This window comes from Canis lupus, chromosome 18 (assembly GCF_003254725.2).
Source record: "Canis lupus dingo isolate Sandy chromosome 18, ASM325472v2, whole genome shotgun sequence".
NCBI lineage: Eukaryota > Metazoa > Chordata > Mammalia > Carnivora > Canidae > Canis > Canis lupus.
The window spans coordinates 39,724,361-39,746,843 of NC_064260.1; the positions used below are offsets into that span (position 1 = coordinate 39,724,361).

The 22,483-nt window shown below is 36.4% G+C and overlaps 3 protein-coding genes across 3 annotated transcripts; 1 reads left to right on the top strand and 2 right to left on the bottom strand.

Moving 5' to 3' along the window:
• Positions 1-12,733: 12,733 nt before the first annotated feature.
• On the top strand, positions 12,734-13,720 carry LOC112663138 (olfactory receptor 5T1-like). Its single transcript, XM_025451718.3, has one exon. The coding sequence runs from the start codon at positions 12,734-12,736 to the stop codon at positions 13,718-13,720; it is 987 nt and encodes a 328-aa protein (XP_025307503.3).
• A 609-nt stretch (positions 13,721-14,329) lies between these two features.
• On the bottom strand, positions 14,330-20,637 carry LOC125752891 (olfactory receptor 5T3-like). The gene is made up of 4 exons (XM_049096292.1): positions 20,628-20,637; positions 17,082-17,257; positions 14,530-14,991; positions 14,330-14,383 (listed from the first exon to the last, which is right to left on the bottom strand). Exons 1-4 carry the CDS (start codon positions 20,635-20,637, stop codon positions 14,330-14,332), a joined length of 702 nt encoding a protein of 233 aa, XP_048952249.1.
• Positions 20,638-21,204: 567 nt separating this feature from the next.
• Positions 21,205-22,209, bottom strand: LOC112663136 (olfactory receptor 5T1-like). Its single transcript, XM_025451716.3, has one exon. The coding sequence runs from the start codon at positions 22,207-22,209 to the stop codon at positions 21,205-21,207; it is 1,005 nt and encodes a 334-aa protein (XP_025307501.3).
• Between the last annotated feature and the right edge of the window lie 274 nt (positions 22,210-22,483).

Consider the following 22,483-nt stretch of genomic DNA (forward strand, 5'->3'; position numbering starts at 1 on the left):
TACAGAAGAACACCTGAACTATAACTGACAGATTGCTGAAAGTGGAGTGTGATCAACAATGAGACTTAAAAATTTCAGGGGTATCCAGACATAGGATTCCCCTTGCCTCAATATTGTGAGATTGACCTTCAGGAGCTGACTAGGGTTCCCACAGTAAATATTGGAGAAACCACTCATATGCTTCCAACAGGAGGAGAGAGAAAGAACTACTCGGAAATAATGTCAAAGCTGGGCAGCCTGGGTGGCTCAGCGGTTTGGTGCCACCTTCAGCTGAGGGTGTGATCCTGGAGACCCGGGATGGAGTCCCACGTTGAGCTCCCTGCATGGAGCCTGCTTCTCCCTCTGCCTGTGTCTCTGCCTCTCTCTCTCTCTCTCTGTCTCTCATGAATAAATAAATAAAACCTTTTTTTTTTAAAAAAGAAATAATGCCAAAGCCTGTCCTCAGGAGAAATTAGTTAACCAGTGCCTAGCCTTCTGGGGTATTTATAAGAGCCTAGGTTATGAGGAGGAGAGAAATACTCAACTCCAGCTTACTCTAGACATTCAGACCCACCTCAGGGGAAAGAATAAGACTAAGGAACAATTGTGAAGTTCACAGTCTGGTGGCACAGGCTCACTAAGAGACTGAGACCCAATCTTGAGACTATACAACATGTCCCCTACTCCCGCAACTAAACACATTGTAACTAAAGGTCCATCTATAGCAGTTCCTTTTGCCCAGAACATCATGCCTGGCTACACAGTTCAAACTAAACCTCTTTGAAGACACACAGGCTTGGCTGGGATGTTCGAGTTAAATATCAGATTGGGATTTTAAAGCAAATATTATTATTATAGTAAGGATTATAATAGATCAAGTTGACTTCATGGAAGCATAGATGAGCAATATTAAATAGAGAAATGAAAATCTTAAGAAAGAACAAAAAGAAATACTAGAAGGGCAAAAACACCGTAACCAACTGATGCTTTTAATGGACCTATTAGGGTACTTGATGTAGCAGAGGGGAGAATCTCTGAACTTGAGGATATATCAATAGAAACTTCAAAAACTGAAAATTAAAGAGAACAGAGATTTAAAAGCAAAACAAAACAAAACAGAATATCCAACAGAAAATCTCTCTGTGGGCATTTGAGAACGTGAATGTCACAGGCATGTTCTGTTGTGTTGTACTTTATCCAATGTGTGTGTGTGTGTGTGTGTGTGTGTGTGTGTGTATTGTGGTAAAGGAATGAAGAAATATTTGAAACAATAATAACTGAAGATTTCCTCAAATTAATTTCAGTCACCAAACCACAGATCCAGGTCTGGAAAGTTCAGAGGACACCAAGCAAGGTAAATCCCCTAAAAATTACTCTTTGGCATATAATTTTTCTACCCACAGAAAATCAAGAATAAAAATTAAAAAATAGAAACAGAAAACTTCTGAAAGAAGCTAGAGAAAAACTCAATCCACCTACGGAGGAACACAGATAAAAATCATATCCAACTTCTCAGAAGACATTCAAACAAGAAGAGAATGCAGTTAAATGAGAGAATAATAGGAACAATGTATTCGGTCATATATGCTTATGTATGTATCTTCTGTATATACATTCTTATATATGGTTATATAACGGAAATGTATGACCAATAGCAGAAAGGAGGAAGAAATTACAAAGCTAAATAAACATGCTCTTATCATGTGAGCCAGAGATCACATTCCTTAGTATTTAATCAAAGAATAAATAGGTTCACACAGCAACTTGCACACAGATGCTCACAGCAGCTTTATTTGTAATTAGCAGAATTTTATCTGGAAGCAACCCGATGTCATTCAGTAGGTGATTGGATAAATAAACTGTGGTACTCCAGACAATGAAAGATTACACAGTGAAAAAAAACCCAAACAAACCAAAAACAAAAGCTACCAAGCCATGAAAAGATGAAAAGGAAACATATGTGTTTTACTGAGTAAAAGAGGGCCATTGAAATACTACTTGCATGATTATTCCAACAATATAATATTGTGGAAAAGGCAAAACTCTGCACACAGTAGAAAGATCACTGGTTGTCAGGGATTTGGAGAGGGAAGATGAAGAGGCCGAGCACAGAGGAATTTGGGGGCACTAAAAATACTCTGTATAAGACTATAATAATGAATTCATGTCTATACATTGTTTTCAGATTCATGGAATATACACCAGGAATGAACCCTAAGGTAAATGGCGGACTATGGGTAGCTATGATGTGTCAATGCATGCATGAGGACAAGAGGTATTTGGGAAATCTCTTAATTTTGCCATGAGCCTACAACTGCTCTAAAAAACTAAGTCCAGAATAAAAAAGAAAAGATAAAGAAAGAAACTGAATAAGGGAGGAAGACAAATATTATAATTTTTTAATTAATAAACACAGAAGTTCCTCCAAAACACTCCCTCAAAATAAAATATAAGTGCATCAGCAGAAGACAAAGATGAAAAAAGCCTATAATAGAAGATCTCTATTAATCCCACAGTAAAGATTTTTAAAGTGTTAAATCACCTCAAAGCAGCAGAATAATATCAAAATCAGCACTTTCACCAAGCACAGGGTTAACATGGAAAGGGAAATATTAAAAGGATCTATGATACATGAAACCTAGGAATTTTGAAAACATGTCACAAGAAAGGATGATTTGCTGCGTGGTAATCCCAGCAAAATCAAGCTGGTGAAATGGGAAAGTCTTTATATGCCCCAACTTGCAGATGTAAGACTTCCCTACCACCACCCAGGGTCAATCAGATGTCCCAAACATACTATAGGAGACCAAAATTATGAATGCTTTAGATCATTGAGGATCTCAGAAATGTGCAGTACATATTCCCTTCCAAAAGAACAATGTTTTACCGTGAGAAATAAAATGCTGAAAGTCATTGAAGAGGGTTTAATTGCTGGGGAGGAAAGTTTAAAATGAGAGAGGGGGTTTCTGAAAGATGTAGGTCTCAGAAAGTATTTTTACAGCAACATATAATGTGTAAAGTACCACTTTGGAAAATAGCTTCAGGTAGAGGTGTTAATGAATTAGGCTTAGCTCTGAGACTTAAGTTAGTTACACAATAAGAGTATTTCAAGACTATAAAAACATGCCCAAGATTCCTTGAGCACAAAAGTTGAAAAGCTACCTGACATCTCATATATACATATGAGATATATACATATATGCATATATACATACGAGATATACATATATACATGATATATACATCTCATATGTATATTACATACATATATACGTGTATAATATGAGATATACATATGAGATATACATATGAGGTATCATAAGGGAATATATATATGTATACTCAAAATGCCCATCATATCTAAACATGGGGGGAAGGGCAGCTAAAAGGATTAATGTCATATTATAGAGTTGACCTTTGAACAACGTGGAGATTAGATGTGCCACTCCCAGTCGAAAATCTGTCTGTAACTTTTCATCTCCCAAACTACTCATAGCCTACTGTTGACCAGAAGCATTATTGACAACATAAACAGTTTATTAACACACATTTTATGTTATATATAATATACTGTATTTTTATAATAAAGTAAGCTAGAAAAAAATTTAAAAAATGTAATTAATAAAATCATAAAGGGGGATCCCTGTGTGGCTCAGTGGTTTAGGCCTGCTTTCAGCCCAGGGTGCGATCCTGGAGTCCCGGGATGGAGTTCCGCGTTGGGCTCCCGGCATGGAGCCTGCTTCTCCCTCTGCCTGTGTCTCTGCCTCTCTCTCTCTCTCTCTCTCTCTCTCTCTCTATGTCTATCATGAATAAATAAATAAATAAATCTTAAAAAAATAAAAATAAAATAAAATAATAAAATCCTAAAGATGAGAAAATACCTTTACAGTACAGTACTGTATTTATCGAAAGGAATCCAATCATACTTCAAACCTACGTTGTTCAAAGGTTAATCGTAGTATGAAGGAATAACGTGTGGCAGAATAAAAAGAAACTGTTCCAAAGTTACTGAAATCAGGGGCACCTGGGTGGCTCAGTGGGTTAAGCATCTAATTCTTGATTTGGCTTAGGTCATGGTGTCATGGGTATTGGGATCAAGCCCCCCATCATGCTCCACACTCAGTGACAAGTCTGCTTGAAGATTCTCTCCCTCTGCCTCTCACCTCACACACACAACACACACTCTTCCATAAATAAATAATAATAAATAAATAATAAATAAATAAATCTTTAAAAAAACTAAAAATCTCAAAATTACTTTTAGTAACTGTTACTTTTAGTAACAGATAATAAAGTAAGGCTATAGAAGAAGCAAACTAATATGGTAATTCAATATCCTAGAATAATGTTAAACAAGCTTTAAAATAATATTGAAAGTTTTACCAAAATACTACAGTATATTAGTAAATTACAATGAAAGTCTAGATTTCAGGAGGATTTGAAAACATGAGTAAGAAAATACAGAAATTAACTAGAAATAAATCATAAATCAAGAATAATTTAGTAAAATACAATAGTAAATGCATTCTATTCGCTGTTTTCATATTTCTTAAGAAGTGATCTCCATTCCAACAGAAGACTTGGACCCACAACCCAAAGATCAAAAGTCTGAGCCAGTCATGCCCTCCTCACTATTTTTGTACTAAATTACATTAAAACCTCAGTGATTGGCTAAAAAAAATATTACCTCTGACATTTAAACACATGATATAGTATCAGTTATTATTATACTTTTAAACTTGACTCATTCTGGTAAGTATATAGTCTCAGACCATATTATTGCATTAAATTACATGTCTTTTCCTAATGTCAAATGGTGCTTAACTTTTTCATGGGCTTAGATACCATCTGTGTGTCTTCTGTGGTAAAATGTTTGTTCAAATATATTGCCCTTTTGTTGTTGTGGTTTTAGTTTTGTTTTATTTTAGAGTTTTTCATATATTCTGGATACAGAGTCTTTATTGGGTAACTGTTCAAATATTTTGTATAAAAAAACAAATATTTTGTATATATCTATGGTTTGTTTATTTCCAACAATGTCTTTCACAGAGCAGAAGATTTTAATTCTGATGAGCTATAATTTATCATTTTTTCTCCCACAGTTCATATATTTTGAGATTTATCTAAAAATCTGTGACTAACCCATAGTCACACAGATGCCTAAGTTTTCTCTAGAAATGTATAGAATAAGATTTATATTCAAGTGTAAAATTCATTTTGAGAAAAATTTTATATACGGTGCAAACAATGAGTTAATGTTTCTTTTTATGGCATAAGATTATTCTACAAATTAAATATCATTAAAAATATTATCCTTCCTCCATAGATTTTTCTTAGCAATTTTGACAAAAATAGATTGATCATACATGGGCAAATCTATTTCTTAACATTATTCTGTTGCATTGGCATAGCAGTCTTTTCAATATCTCTGATTACTTAGCTTGATGTGTGTGAATATTCCAATTTCATTCTTCTTTTTTAAGATTTTATTTATTCATGAGAGACTCAGAGAGAGAGAGAGGGAGAGAGAGACAGAGAGAGGCAAAGACACAGGCTCCATGCAGCGAGCCTGATGTGGGACTCGATCCTGGGTCTCCAGGATCATGCCCTGGGCTGAAGGTGGCACTAAACCACTGAGCTACCTGGGCTGCCCCCAATTTTATTCTTTTCAAAACTCCTTCCTCTTTAAAAAATTTTATTGATTGATTGATTGATTGATTGATTGAATTAGAAAGCATGCTCATAAGAGGGGAGAGGGGAGAAGGGGAGGGAGAGAGAGAGAATCACAGGCAGACTCTTCACTGAGCACAGAGCCTGAGGGAGGGCTCCATTCCACGATCCTAAAATCATAATATGAGCCAATATCAAGAGTCAGATGCTTAACCACCTGAGCCACCCAGGTGCTCCTCATCTTTTATATAAATTATAGAATTAGGAGGTCAATTGCTTCTTTTTTTATTTTTTTTATTTTTTTATTTATGATAGTCACAGAGAGAGAGAGAGGCAGAGGACATAGGCAGAGGGAGAAGCAGGCTCCATGCACCTGGAGCCCGATGTGGGATTCGATCCCGTGTCTCCAGGATCGCACCCTGGGCCAAAGGCAGGCGCCAAACCACTGCGCCACCCAGGGATCCCTCAATTGCTTCTTTAAAAAATATTTTACTTATTTATTCATGAGAGACTCACAGAGAGAAGCAGAGACACAAGCAGAGGGAGAAGCAGGCTCCATGCAAATAGCCCAATGTGGGACTCCATCCCAAGATTCTGGGATCACACCCTGAGCTGAAGGCATACCCTCAATGACTGAGTCACCCAGGCATCCCAGAGGGTCAGTTTCTGCAAAAATACTTTTCTAATTATAACTAGAGTTTCACTGAATCCATAGGTCAATTTCGGATGGTATCAATTTTTCTCAGTGGCCAGCATTATCCTTTATTTTTTTGGATTGTTTTATATTCCAATTCCATAAGTAACATTCCCTGTCTAGTAACTTACAATCTCTGAGTGGCACCTAGACATACATATATTTTCTACAATTTTTCTAATTTCTTATGTACAGAGTTACTAGTCTATATTTAGTACATAAGATCTCAAATAGAAGACAAAACCCTATACAACCTGAAATGATTGACCTTTACCTCTGCCATTTTTCTCTAACATAGAATATTACCATTTTCTATATACTGACCCTTCTCTCCTGTCAATAATTTCTATTCATGTATTCCTATCTTGTCTTTCATATTTAACTCTCAATGAGTTTGAATCTATTTCTTAGGCCACTTGGAAGTGTAATATTTTAAAATGTATTAAAATATGGTTATCTTTATTAAATGATTATGAAGTCTTATATAGGTTATGCTTTCATATTATTTCATTTTGTCCACGTTTATATGATTTTTTAGAAATAAATTTTTTTAAGCAATCTCTTAAATTATCTTAACCCAACCCCAAGAACAAGAATCACATATTCCACTGACTGAACCAGCCAGCACCTCGATTTTTATATGACTTTGAGGGAAGTAAACAGGTTATATATTTCCGGGAGGTGGAAACTAGATTTCAGAGAAGTTAAGTCATCAACTCAGTGATATACAGCTCTTTAGTGTCACAGCCAAGACTATGTACTATTTTATTAGCTTTCTTTTACACTGAGGAATCATTTCAAACCAGAGATGAAAGTGCATTTATGTAATCATTTTCATCAGGTAGTTCATTATCCAGAGCCATTCACTTGTTTACAATGAAAAAAAGACTTCATACTTTCCTGTCCCAAGAAAGAATTTGTGCATCTTCCTCTTGGGACATCGTGGTGAACTTTAAGAACTCGAGATAGTATAAGAATCTAAATGCATTATATTCATAGCATGCTTTAATGGACAGTTTGTTTCCACAGGTAAGAGGAAGGTTTTTCATAACTTACAAAATACAAAATATTTTAGTAACTTGACATATGAATTTGAAACTAGAGTATATGCCTCAATATTTGCAATTAAGAGAGAAGATTTGAGTTAGTTAATTCCAAGTTATATTAACAATTGATCATTTGCCTTTCAGGGAATAAGCAGGACAAGTAGAAAGGGCTTCCCACACATTTTGGTAAATAGAGCTATAAATTAGAAATCCGCTTTAATTTTCTTGATGAAAGAGTATCATCAATTTTGGGACAGTAGAATGTAGGGGCTATATTTAAAGTTTTATAAAAGTACTAAATGGAGAAAATATGACTATTAACCAGCTGTTGTGTAGATACAACTTTGAAATATTCATATTTTTTTCTGATGGAGGAATACAAACAAATTTTAAATTTATTTTATATGTTAATTCACTGAGCTAGAAGCAAATTTAGGTTTTTCTTCTTCATGATATATTCAAACTTAATTGCTTAAAAAAAAGAATTCCAATGTGCAAGGATGCCATCTCATTGATTCTGTGCGATAACATTTCCAGAATTATGGCATCTCACAATGGAGTGGCAATTTGGTCAAGTGGAAATAGTGTAGAATATAAAGCCAGAGAAATCTAGGATTAAATCCTGCATCTCTTACAAATTATGACCTTGGTCAAGTTATATGTATAGTTAAGACTCCATTTTCTCATCTATAAAATGAGTTATTTAGTAGGTTGTTATGTAGATTATGTTAGAAAATGTGCACAAAATTCTTGACTCCTAGTACGCAGTTAACGATATATAGTGGCTATAATCATAGCCTTCCTTCTTACTGAATTGAGTGTTTGTAATGCTGTTCCCATGGGTTTTTGGTACTTTTTTTTTTTTTTTTACCACAAGTGCTGATAAACTGATTTTACTTTTGTCTTCCAGACTGATCATGTTTTGTCCAAAAATTGGGATCTGTATTTTTGTCTTTCTAGCCTCTATCAAAGTGAAATAGCAAGACATAAACACAACCTGTTCTAATTTCCTTAAATATCAGTTCATAGAAACGCCTGCTCGAAAAGTAGCTTGGATGCAGTAGCTACACCTCATACTTTTTTTCTTTTTTTCTTTTTTTTTTTTTTTCTTTTTTTTTTTTTGGAATCATACTTTTTTTCTATCATGACTTCAGTTTCCTATAATAAAGTGGGTAAATGTTCTAAGGAGATATGACTTGGGATACCTTCATTCATAAACCACTTTCTTATTCTGCAGGCAATAGCAGAGACATCAAGGATTACCAGAAAAATCATATTGACAAGTGTATCAGAAGGATTTGAGTAAATATATTATTATTATTTTATTGGCATGCTCAGATGCAGAATCTGGTGACAGAAATGGATATTCAAGTTTCTGATAGCATAGAAAATTGGATTTCACTGGGTTTAATTCCTTTTTTTAAAGATTTTATTAATTTATTTGAAAGAGGAAGTGAGTGGGGGTAAGCAAGAGAGAGAAGGGGGAGGGCCAGAGGAGAGGGAGAAGCACATTCCCCACTGAACAGGGAGTCTGGCATGGGGCTCCATCCCAGGGCCCCGGGATCATGACCTGAACCGAAGGCAGACACTTAACCAAATGAGCCACCCAGGCATCCCTTACTGGGTTTAATTTCAATAGAACAGTATTATAATATATATTTAGTGTCATATAAAAATATATATTTAACTTAAAGAAGAAGTACTTAGTTTCTTCTGCTTGGGACCCATTATAACTACAAAATGCTTTTATTTTTATAAATTGATTTTATAATCCCTACTCATTTTATCAGAATTAAATAAAATTTGGAGGCCATATTTCATGTGTATGCATCTTTCACATATAATTAACAATTCAAGTTAATACAAAATATTTTTAAAATATTTTATTTATTTATTTGACACAGAGCACAAGCAGCAGAGTGGCAGGCAGAGGTAGAAGGAGAAGCAGGCTCCCCACTGAGCAGAGAGTTGGTCTTGGATTCCATCCCAGGACCCTGGGATCATGATCTTAGTGGAAGGCAGGCACTTAACCAATTGAACCATCCAGATACTCTGAAAATATTTTAATGCATCAGATAAATAAACACTTTGCAACCATATCATGCAGATGCAGGTGTACAAGGTATGTCTGAAAATTTGGGTCTATCTTAGTTATCCTTTGGAGTTACAAGGTAAAGTAACTTTTCCATGTTCACATTGTCACCAGGTGCTAAATCTGAGATTGTAATATGAAATTATACTAATTTTTTAAAATATTGCCAGCTGATTTCAAGAATTGATTGATTGACTGACTGATTGGCTTAAGAGAAAGAGTGGGGTGGGGGAGGCGTAGAGGGAGAGGGACAAGCAGACTCCATGCTGAGCTTGGAGCCTGACACAGGCCTCCATCTCTGGACCCTAAACTGATCCAGGTGTCCCTGTAATCTGAGGTGTCAGAGTCCAAATATAATGTTCTTAGTCTTCCACAATAGTCTTATCTCAGGCATATTAGTTGAGTAGAGGTTAAAATGGTCATGTCACTGACCTGTCTCCTGTGTATATCATGTGTTTTGTGATGGATACCTTTAGCATATTGCCTGTTGGTACATTTTTCCAAATTTGCTTGTATGTTTTGTTTTTATTGTACTTGTTCTTATTTGTTTAATTCCTGTTTTGTGTCTGAGTCTCTTCAGTAAATATTTTTGTATGTATTCCATGGATCGGAGAGAGAAAGGGAGAGAGAAAAAAAGAACGGGTTGGGAAAGAGAGAGAATAGGAATTTTTTAAACAGAAGTCTATTTTTGGTGTTACCTCTAAATGCATTAATCATATTTATACCATTCATTGATGTCTTTATAACCATTTTTCTACTATAATAATTCAAACTTAACTATACATTATTTTAAGGTATATGTGTGTTCTTGTGAGACTTATGTAAGCTATCAGGATTTATTTAAAAAATCAGATTTTAACATAATTATATTTTTTTATTGATTTTCTTAAGAATCCAATGAGCATTTTTGGGTTTTATAGACTCACATTTATGAGACTATTCTATGCATCAGAAATATCTTCCACAGGAATCTCTGGAACATTTCTAAGAAAATAAAGTTGTGGTTTTCTTTTCTAACAGTAGCCTTAGTTATTTATTCTCTACTTATGTGTAAATGTCTCAATATAACAAAACTGTAGCGTGTTTCACATTATGAATATAAATCATTTCTGAGTAAATTCAATCTGGCTTTATGTACTATGGATTTTCTTTTACTCTTTTTTTTTTTAAAGATTTTATTTATTCATGAGAGACACGGAGAGAGGCAGAGACACGGAGAGAGGCAGAGACACAGGCAGAGGGAGAAGCAGGCTCCATGCAGGGAACGTGAGGTGGGACTCAATCCTGGGTCTCCAGGATCATGCCCTGGGCTGAAGGTGGCGCTAAACCGCTGAGCCACCGGGGCTGCCCTCTTTTACTCTTTTTAAACACTTGTTGGTTATAACATGCCAAAGGAAAAACAAAAGTCAACATACTGAAATCTACCCCTAAATATGTTGGATCCAGTAATTAATCGGGTTTCAATAAGAGATTTAGTCCGGATACAGTTGCCTCTTTAACATTTAAGTTTCTTTCATTCATACTTCACTTAATGAGAAATAGTATGATGACATAAAAAATAACAAAAAAAATATTTTATGGCAAATATAGTGATTTTACTCTGTTAGCAAAAACTTCAGAAACAATTCTATTATCTACTATCAGATGACATTAATCTCACAGTTATTTTAGAAACTCCTTAAGCAGCTATGATATATTTTTAAAAATGGTCAGGATTGGAACACCTGAGTGGCTCAATTGGTTGAGCATCTGCCTTTGGCTCAGGTCGTGATCTCGGAATCCTGGAATCCAGCCCCACATCAAGCCCCAGATGTGCCTCCTTGCTCAGCAGAGAGTCTGTTTCTCTCTCTGTCCCTCCCCTGACTGTGCTCTCTCTCTAAAATTAAAAAAAAAAAAATGGTCAAGATTTCTTTTTTGATAGAAATACATCTCAAAAAAAGGGGATTTTGTAGAAATAATCACATAAATTAAAAAACATCTCAGATTGTCATTAAGATAAAATTTAAAAAAATAACAGTATGATAGGCTAGAGGCCAAAACGAAGAACTTAATGATATGCATTTTGAGGAAAAATTTTAAAAATTGAATAAAAAAACACTGCTTGTTTTTATCTACAAATAAGGTATATCTCTCTGCAGAATATTGTCTGCTATTCTGTTCATCACTGATGTAGATGGAAACTAACGGAACAGGATAATTGCCAGATAAATGTAAAAAACCATGGAAATGGTTTTGGTGGAAAAGGTAGCCTTGTATTTAAGTTGATATGTCTAACTTATTCCATTTCCTAGGCATAATTTTAAATATGTTAAAATTAAATAATTTCCATTGTATTTCTCATTCATTCATTCATTCATTCATTTATGAGAGACACAGAAAGAGAGAGGCAGAGACACAGGCAGAGGGAGAAGCAGGCTCCATGCAGGGAGCCCAGTGTGGGACTTGATCCTGGGACTCCAGGATCACACCCTGAGCCAAAGGCAGATGTTCAACTGCTGAGCCACCCAGGCGTCCCTCATTTATTTATTTTTTAAAATATTTATTTATTTATTTATTTATTTATTTATTTATTTATTTGAAAGAGAGAGAGAGAGCAGTCCTGCCTGAATAAGGAGAGGGGTGGAGGAATCCAATCTTCCAGCAGACTCCCCACTGAGCTCAGAGCACAGAGCACAGTGGAGGGCTGCATCCCACTACCCATGAGATCCTGATCGGAGCCAAAACCAAAAGTTGGATGCTCAACCAACTGAGCCACCCAGGCCCCCGTGGTATTTCTTATTTAAATTCAACCCAAGCTTGTGGTGGAAGTGTATTTGTTCCCATTTTAACGGTTAAAAATATTTTAAAAAGGACTTTCTTACATACTATAGCAAATCCAGAACTAGTACTCAGATGTGTGCTTTCCACCTTAATATTTTGAGGCTTAAATATTTCCTAAGTTTATATATCATTCCAAATTTTAAGATTATGTGATATGCAAAATTACAGTAAAGAGTTGAACAGAAAATGAATTAGACAATAAGCCATTTAAAAGGATATTTTTGGCTTGATAAATATAATCAATGGCTGAATAAAATCATTTCTTTTATTTAACAGCAAAATGCAACCATGTGGGACCAACATCTTTATCACTGCCTATTTTATCACTGCCAATGAAATCATTACCTTGCTAAGAAACAAATATGAAGATAGAATTGGGTGGACCCTATTTTCACAAGATACTGCCTTTAGTACCTATAAATAAAAAGTGAAATGCCAGGATTTCCATCAGATTTAGATTTATACAGGATTCAGATGAAAAATGTGACTGAGGCCACCATGTTTATATTGATGGGCTTCACAGATGATTTTGAGATGCAGGTCTTCCTATTTTTACTATTTCTAGCAATCTATCTTTTTACTCTGATAGGAAACTTGGGACTGGTTATATTGGTGATGGGGGAATCTCGGCTCCACAACCCCATGTATTATTTTCTGAGCGTTTTATCATTCCTGGATGCCTGCTATTCTTCAGTTGTCACCCCAAAAATGTTGGTCAATTTCCTAGCAGAGGATAAATCCATTTCCTATCTCGGATGTGCAGCACAGATGCTTCTCTTCGTTACTTTTGGAACCACAGAATGCTTTCTCTTGGCTGCCATGGCTTATGACCGCTATGTAGCAATCTACAACCCTCTCCTGTATTCCGTGAGCATGTCACCCAGAGTCTATGTGCCACTCATCGTTGCTTCCTATGTTGGTGGCATTTTGCATGCTTCTGTACACACAGTGGCCACGTTCAGCCTATCCTTCTGTGCTTCCAATGAAATTAGACATGTCTTTTGTGACATCCCTCCACTACTTGCCATTTCGTGTTCTGACACCCACACAAACCAGCTGCTGCTCTTCTACTTCGTGGGCTCTATTGAGATAGTCACTATCCTCATTGTTCTGATCTCCTATGGTTTCATTCTCTTGGCCATTCTGAACATCCATTCTGCCGAGGGGAGGCGGAAAGTCTTTTCTACGTGTGGTTCTCACCTAACTGGAGTGTCAATTTATCATGGAACCATCCTTTTCATATATATGAGACCAAGTTCCAGTTATGCTTTGGAGCATGACATGATAGTGTCAATATTTTACACGATTGTGATTCCTATGCTGAATCCCATCATCTACAGTTTAAGGAACAAAGATGTAAAAGAGGCGATGAAGAAATTGTTTATGAGAAATTGGTTCTTAAGTAAAACACATAATTAGCATTGAGTAAATCTGCAAAGTGTTGCTTATCAATTTATGTCTCTGTGCTTAGAAACTAAAGAAAGTATCTTGGTTTCAATGAATAGTGCTGTTTGTACATCCTAGGATATTTCCATATAAACCATAATTCAGCCCTCCAATACAGAATTTTACAAATATAGATCATTTGTGTCATCTCTGTACTTTTACTGTGTTCAAACTGATTCATATTAAATATTTGTTGATGTAAGTGTGTTATTATTGTCAATCACTGTGGAATTTTCGCTCACTACTACTACAACAGCTTATCCTCAGGATTGCATAGATTAGCATATCATCTCACTGCTCATAGAAACTCTTTCACACTCTTTATTAAGATACTTTTCCATTCTAGGGTCCCTGTGCAAGACATCCCTAAAGTTATTTCATTAACTTTCCATGTTCTTTCAGAATAACATCCATCTAGGCTTATGGCATGACTTTTATATAATAAAAATTATTATTTTTATTTCATTATTATAATCTTTCCCTCCCTCTATTATGTCCAGTCATAGTAACGATAAGATCCATTCTGAAACTCCAAAAGTTATACTGATATGTATTAGATAGTAACATTCATTGATAGTATACTTAAGGCTCAGGAAAGACAAAGTAGAGCTTAGAGAAAAGCAACAACTGGTTAATTATATGAATATATGTGTATATAAGATGTATGTACATTGTATAGACTCCATATATATACATTATATATATTTTACACACATGTTTTATATATATGTGTGTGTATATGTGTGTATATGTATGCATGTATGTATGTATGTATGGCTTGTGTGGATGTCAGAACAAGAAATGGCAAGTAGTGGAGGGATGTCACAAAAGACATGTCTAATTTCATTGGATGCACAGAAAGATAGGCTGAACGTGGCCACTGTGTGTACAGAAGCATGCAAAATGCGACCAACATTGGAAGCAACGATGAGTGGCACATAGACCCTGGGTGACATGCTCACGGAATACAGGAGAGGGTTGTAGATTGCTACATAGCGGTCATAAGCCATGGCAGCCAAGAGAAAGCATTCTGTGGTTCCAAAAGTAACGAAGAGAAGCATCTGTGCTGCACATCTGAGATAGGAAATGGATTTATCCTCTGCTAGGAAATTGACCAACATTTTTGGGGTGACAACTGAAGAATAGCAGGCATCCAGGAATGATAAAACACTCAGAAAATAATACATGGGGTTGTGGAGCCGAGAATCTCCAATGACCAATATAACCAGTCTCAAAATATCCCTCTAATGATGGAAGTGGTACAATGTAAACAACCTGCCATGAGGTAGCTAGCAGATCACACCAGGTAATGGTGCCATATTGGGGCCTAAGTTTTCATCTCTGCCTCTGGCAGATTGGATGGTCAGCAATGGGTTCAGACAAGTAAATCCTCCTTTCATAAGGGGGTCCCTATGGCTGAGCTCGCACAAACCTCATCCTTGCTGCTGCAGTCACTTCATGAACCCATTACTTGATAAGAGGGGTGGCTAGTGAAATAAGATGAATGATATCAATAGAATGAATCATCCGATCCACTTAATCATGAAAATCCTTCTCTGCTGAGGTCAATCTTTGGTGGGCATTGGCAAAGGACTCAAATATTCTCACATGTTTAACACAGAAAGGGAGATCTATCCACATACATCTTGATCAGCCTTCTGGACACCAGTTTTTCAATCATGTACTTTCCAAGTCCCTGACTATCCATCCAAACCACTGGCCACAGAACATGAATGAGTATGTAGTTGCACATCTGGCTATTTCTCTTTCCCAGCAAAATAAACATCTGGTTATACTGCTCGAGGTTCTTCCCACTGGGAGGATTTTTCTTCACTGCAGTCTTTCAAGGATGTCACAGAAAGAGGCTATATTGTTGCAGCTGTCCACTTCCCGGTGGTGCCTGCATGTCATCCAGAATCATTTGTAAACTAGGCCTGAGTCTTCTCTCCCTCTGTCAAATAATCATAGCAAGCTCCACAGAAGCCACAGATTCAGGCTAAGAGAGAGAAGAATTGTGGACCTCTGGTATTTGGATCACTTCCTCATGTAACTTACCTGGACCTTCAAGGTCTGCTCAGGCACAATTTTGTATATAACCTTTCCATTTCATGATGGAGGGCAGCTGAGTATTCCCAAATTTATCAATGGTTGGGTCAGAAAACACCAGGCTTTGAATGGGGAACTCTGCTGTGGTGGTAAATTAGTGGCCATGCTAAAGTGTTCGGTCTCTACTAATACCTAGTGGCAGGTTAAAATCTGTTTTACAAAAGAAAAATAGTAATCTGTGGAAGATGGGAGGGCTTTGCTTCACAGTGCTAAAGTTCTATATGGTGATTCCTCAACAGGGGCCAACCAATAGCTCCAAACAGCATCCTTCTGTACCACTGTCACTCCAAGTACCAATAGACCTGCTAGATCATATGGTCCAAGTGGAAAAGAAGGTTCCACAGCACTGTGAACCTGTTGCAGAGCCTTCTTCTATCATGAACCTCCTCAAAAACCATCAACTTTTTTTAGGTCAGAGGTATATGGCTGGGGTAACACAACGAAATGAGGAATATACTGCCTTCAAGGAAGAAGTCCACTAGTGTGACTTTTTGGTTATAAAAGTGACAAGATGCAATAAACTTTCCTTGACCTTAGAAAGGATATTTGACATGCCTCATACCACTGTACTTTAAGAAATTTCACTAAAGCAGAAAGTCCTCAAATTTTTGTTAATTTCCTACTCATGTCATGTGAATATCTTACACATATGTCTAGAGTAGTTGCTACTTTTCACTCATTTAGTCCAATAAGTATAATGTCATCAATGTCATGGATCCAGGGGATATCTTATGGAAGGAAAGGGCAATCAAATACCCGTGAATCAAATTATGACATAAGCTGTAGAGCCAAGCTAGAACAATGAAGTTTGTTGGTTTACTAGCTCAGAGAAAACTGTTTTTGGTAAACTTTATGAAACTGGATGAAGAAAAAAGCACTTTCCAGATCAATAGCTGCACACCAGGTACCACGTATGTGTTAATTTGCTCAGGCAATGAAACCACATCTTGTCCAAGAGCAACGATGGGAATAATTACTTAGTTAAGCTTATGATAATTCTCTGTCATTCTCAAAAACCTATCAGTTTTCTGCCCAGGCCAAAGAGGAGATTTGAATGGGGATGTAATAGAATCACCCCTCTTGCATTCTTCAAGTGGAACTAATGGTGGAACTAATCTCTCATTTCCCTTCAAAATGCAACATTGATTATAGTTTACTTTTTTTTTTTTTTTGGTAGAGGAAGTTATAGTTGCTCCCAGTTGATTTTTTCCAACATGATAACCCTTACTCTACAGGTCAGGGAATCTATGTGGGGATTCTCCAAGGGGCTGAGTTGTTCTATCCCAATTAGACGTTCTGGAACTGGAGAAATAACCACAGGATATTCCAGGAACACACAGGATTCACTGTGAGATGGGCCAGAAGTACAACTCCACTGACCAACTGACCTCCACAAACCCTTGACTGTAGGGCCACAAACACACAAACAGACAGCAATGTTTTGGGTCTTCTGGAATCATCATCAGTCTAGAACTAGTGCCCAGTTGTTCTCAAGAGTCTGGTTGTTTCCTTTTCACCAATGCACAGTTACCCTGGTAAAGGTCCAGAGTCCCCCTGGAGAAGGTTTGGAGAAAGGTTAATAGTTCAAATTCCAGGTAGTATAATGGGATCCTCCCTCAAGGGTATCTGGCCTCCCATCATTCAAGAGGTTCTAGGGACTATAAGCTCCCAGAGTTCACCAGTTGACTGAGGGACAAGTGACTCTGTTTTTGTGATTCAAGTTAGACTTTTGTTCACTTAACCCAGAAGTTTTATGCTTATACAAATAAAGTCAGAATTTAGTATTTATCATCTATTTCACTTCTAGAAATACAATGATCAATTTGCCAGGGCCATTCTTGTAAATGAGTAAGGCTGTTTTGATTGCTGCTTTGAGCCTGCATTCTGGGGGTAACCACATCCCATGGTCTCTGAAGTTGGATGCCTCCACTTGGGCTCTGACACTCCAGAGTGAATGTTACCTATGCAAACAGAAATGAAGCCACACATCCCAGACTGGAAACTTCTTGTACAGGCAATGCAAAGAGAGAAATGAAAAGAAGCCTGATAACTTTAGGAAACTAAGTACACTTCTATTAAATATTTTCACTGAAGAAAACATTAATTAGGACATAAAGGCTTAAACATTCAATAAGATTGCTTTTGTAGGTAAGTATGTATAAAGCTTTGACTTTGACAATTCTCTCTTTTTATAAGTGTAGGGGCAGCATTTCTGAAAACATCCATATATTAGTGAAAATTAAAATCTGAATAAAGAACATTTTAAGAAATTCTATTCTATTTGGAAATGAATAAAAAATTTTTAAAGACTCTCAAACTATTCCACTTAAGCACTTTTAATGTTACTAAGATATTCCTAAGTCAAAAAGAAATGGGAAAAATCAGAAATATTGATAATAAAATTATGACTAAAGTATGTGTGACTCTACAGACACACTATTCATTGGAAAATTGTACCCAAATGAGAAAGCTAAAAAAGAGTAGACCAGGGATCCCTGGGTGGCGCAGCGGTTTGCACCTGCCTTTGGCCCAGGGCGCGATCCTGGAGACCCGGGATCGAATCCCACATCAGGCTCCCGGTGCATGGAGCCTGCTTCTCCCTCTGCCTGTGTCTCTGCTTCTCTCTCTCTCTCTGTGACTATCAAAAAAAAAAAAAAGTAGACCATTAGAAAGAAGAAATATTGTATTTATTTTTTTCTTTTCAAGTTTTTATTGAAATTCTAGTTAGTTAATATGTGGTAAAATTAGTTTCAAGAGTAGAATTTAGTGATTCATCACTTACATATAACACCCAGTGCTCATCACAATAAATGCCCTCCTTAATACTCATCCCCTATCTAGCCTATCCCCCACCTGCCTGCCTCCATCACCTCTCAGTTTGTTCTCTATATTTAAGAGTCTCTTATGGTTTACTTCTTTTCCTCTTTCTCTCTCTCTTTCTCTCTCAATATCTCTCTCTCTCTCTCTCTCTTCTTTTTCCTTCTCCTATGTTCATCTGTTTTGTTTCTTAAATTCCACGTATGAATGAAATCATATGGTATTTGTCTTTCTCTGACTGACTTATTTCACTCAGCATAATCCCCTCTAGCTCCATTCATGTTGTTGCAAATGCAAGATTTCATTCTATTTTGAGGACTGAGTAATATTTCACATCTTATTTATCCATTCACCTGCTGATGGACATATGGGCTATTTCTGTAGTTTGGCTAGTATTGATAAGGTTGCTATAGATGTTCTTTGATTCTCTATTTTTGTAACCTTTGGGTGAATATCTAGTAGTGCAATTTCTGGGTCATAGTGTAATTCCCTTTTTAAATTTTAAAAACCTATGTTAAAGGAAAAAAATAAACTAGAAAATCTAAAACAGTAACTAATATTTAAATGGAACATTCTATCTTGTTTCACAAGCATCCTTCATTGAGTTGAAAAATGTTTTTGACAGTTTCTTATGTAAAATATTTATTAATTTAAGGAATATTTATTCAGCAATAATATGTATCAGACAATATTCCGAACATATGTATCTGGAAAATTGATCAGGCAATAAATCATATGCAAAGAAAATGAGGCTGGCCAATGGAATTACAATGAAATTGTAATTATTATAACGTAGTCAATGAAATCCTAAGAAAAAACATTTTTAAAAAGGAGTCATGTGAATGGCAACCAGGAAAGCCTTCCAAACAGGAGAAAAATATGCAGAAAAATGATGTGTGTGTGTGTGTGTGTAATATATGTTGTTGTAAGAGATTATTTATATTTGTATAATTAGGTGTTATTTAAACTGAACAATCCCACTTTAGGGAAATATCCTTAAGTTGTACTCTACTTCTAAGGAGATCATCCTATTGGAACCAAAGGGATTTAACACTTAAAAATAAATAATAATAATGATAAAATTAAGGAGGCAGGGATGGAAAACCACAACTACTTAACAATTAATTAAAAATTAATTAACTTTGAAGGACACATGTCCTTGCAATGGAAATGAGGTCTATTGGAAGCAGTGCTAAACATGAGAACAGTCAGGATGCTTTTCTGTACCTCGGTTCTTGGGTCTGGGCATTGAGGAGTGGTGGCATCTGTAAGGGTGTCACAGGGTGGTGGTGGTCAAAATAAAGCAGGGCCAAAGCTGAGTGTACCACGTTAAAAAGGAAACCTCATAAAGATGGGCTGGGGCTGAGCATAACAGCCAGCTGTATCTTATTCCCTGCATTGTGCCTGTGTTTTGTCATTCTTGAGTTTAACTATGACCTTGATCAGTGCTAATGCCTACCTTCTGTATTCTGTGAGGAAAAACCATGGACTTAATTTCCACACTTTGAAATAACAAAAAGGGGAGAGTTGCACTCTTACACGCAGTCTGGTAGTGACACCGGAAATTTAAATATACTATCTGTGGTCCCTGCTGCCAATGCAAAGATTTAAGGATGAAGTAGAGTGCTTTTATCAGGAGTCAGATGCCAGTGACCCTAGGGAAGTGGCTTGGGATTATCTGAGCTGTGGTTTTGCTATCAACTGGGTGGTATTTACACAAATTAGTCAGATGTAATTAGAAATGTTTTAAGAATTGTAACGACAGGAGACTATTGAGTTTGACTCATATGAGGATGAAAGGTAATACTACACATTTTGAAGTAAAGATCATATGCATTTGTGACTCTGCATGTATAGAAATACTTACATATAATGAATATATGTGTATGTGTAAATATATTTATATGAAATAAATATATACTAGTGTGCACATGTACACACACACATATATATATACCAATATTCATATCCGCATACTCAGAATATGACTTTATTTAGCAATAGGACCTTCGAAGAGGACCCTAATCTAATATGACTGATGTCATAAAAAGAGATCATAGCACAGAAGCACAGAGAGGAATGACCATGTGGAAACAGAAAGAAAAGACTGCTATTAAACAAAAAAACAAAAACAAAAAAACTGCCATCTGCAAGTGAAGGAGGGAGGCTTTAAACAAACTCATCCTGCCTTTACCTTCAGACTTATAGATTCTGTAACAAATAAATTTCTGTTGTTAAGCCACCAGTCTGTGGCACTTTGTTATGCATTCTTAGCAAACTAAGACCATCAGTATCAGCAGAGGTGTGTGTGTGTGCGTGTGTATTATATATGTGTGTGTGTGTGTATGCGCTTTTATGTATTTCAGAATGTATTAGGGAGTAAATAATGACAGTTTTTCTGCATGTATGAAAACTGTAAAGGTGGAGGCCTATCATCTTTATATAAAAGTACCTAACAAGAATGAAAAGATACAAATAAAACAAAATATTTTTATCATTTTAATATTAAGACAATATATTATTCTTATTTTTTCTTAATTTAATGGTGAATGTGAAAAGTGTACTTTATTGATACACCAATTTTTACCAAACAATTTCTTCATTGCTGCTTTTACATCTTTGTTCCTTAAACTGTAGATGATGGGATTCAGCATAGGAATCACAATCGTGTAAAATATTGACACTATCATGTCATGGTCCAGGGCATAGCTGGAACTTGGTCTCACATACATGAAAAGGATGGTTCCATGATAAATTGACACTCCAGTTAGGTGAGAACCACATGTAGAAAAGACTTTACGCCTCCCCTCGGCAGAATGGATGTTCAGAATGGCCAAGAGAATGAAACCATAGGAGATCAGAACAATGAGGATAGTGACTATCTCAATAGAGCCCACGAAGTAGAAGAGCAGCAGCTGGTTTGTGTGGGTGTCAGAACACGAAATGGCAAGTAGTGGAGGGATGTCACAAAAGACATGTCTAATTTCATTGGAAGCACAGAAGGATAGGCTGAACGTGGCCACCGTGTGTACAGAAGCATGCAAAATGCCACCAACATAGGAAGCAACGATGAGTGGCACATAGACTCTGGGTGACATGCTCACGGAATACAGGAGAGGGTTGTAGATTGCTACATAGCGGTCATAAGCCATGGCAGCCAAGAGAAAGCATTCTGTGGTTCCAAAAGTAACGAAGAGAAGCATCTGTGCTGCACATCCGAGATAGGAAATGGATTTATCCTCTGCTAGGAAATTGACCAACATTTTTGGGGTGACAACTGAAGAATAGCAGGCATCCAGGAATGATAAAACGCTCAGAAAATAATACATGGGGTTGTGGAGCCGAGATTCCCCCATCACCAATATAACCAGTCCCAAGTTTCCTATCAGAGTAAAAAGATAGATTGCTAGAAATAGTAAAAATAGGAAGACCTGCACCTCAAAATCATCTGTGAAGCCCATCAATATAAACATGGTGGCCTCAGTCACATTTTTCATCTGAGTCCTATATAAATTTAAATCTGATGGAAACCCTAGCATTTTAGAGTTTATTTATAGGATTTAAAGATAGTATTTTTGAAAAGAGAATATACCCTATGTATCCTTGTGTTTGTTTCTTAAGAAAGTATGTTGAGATCCTTGGTGGTGATGGGCTTGGAAGTTAGGTTCCAGTGGATGCACTGCCCTGCATAAATTAAAGAAATTATTTTATTATGTTGTTGGCTAAATTTGTCATGTTAAAAATCTATGCCAATAATTGAGATAAGTGAGTTAATTTCCAGTTAGTTATTGCTAAATTTTCTCCCACCTGGTT

What these genes read in the sequence shown, in the direction of transcription:
- LOC112663136 (XM_025451716.3), bottom strand. Translation starts at nt 22,209, where the DNA reads ATGCTAGGGTTTCCATCAGATTTAAATTTATATAGGACTCAGATGAAA.
- LOC112663138 (XM_025451718.3), top strand. Translation starts at nt 12,734, where the DNA reads ATGCCAGGATTTCCATCAGATTTAGATTTATACAGGATTCAGATGAAA.
- LOC125752891 (XM_049096292.1), bottom strand. An exon ending in TAGATTCCCTGACCTGTAGA is followed by an intron (nt 14,992 to 17,081) that starts GTAAGGGTTATC and finishes TTCCATCATTAG; the next exon opens with AGGGATATTTTGAGACTGGT. An exon ending in TTTCTTGTTCTGACATCCAC is followed by an intron (nt 14,384 to 14,529) that starts ACAAGCCATACA and finishes TATATTCATATA; the next exon opens with ATTAACCAGTTGTTGCTTTT.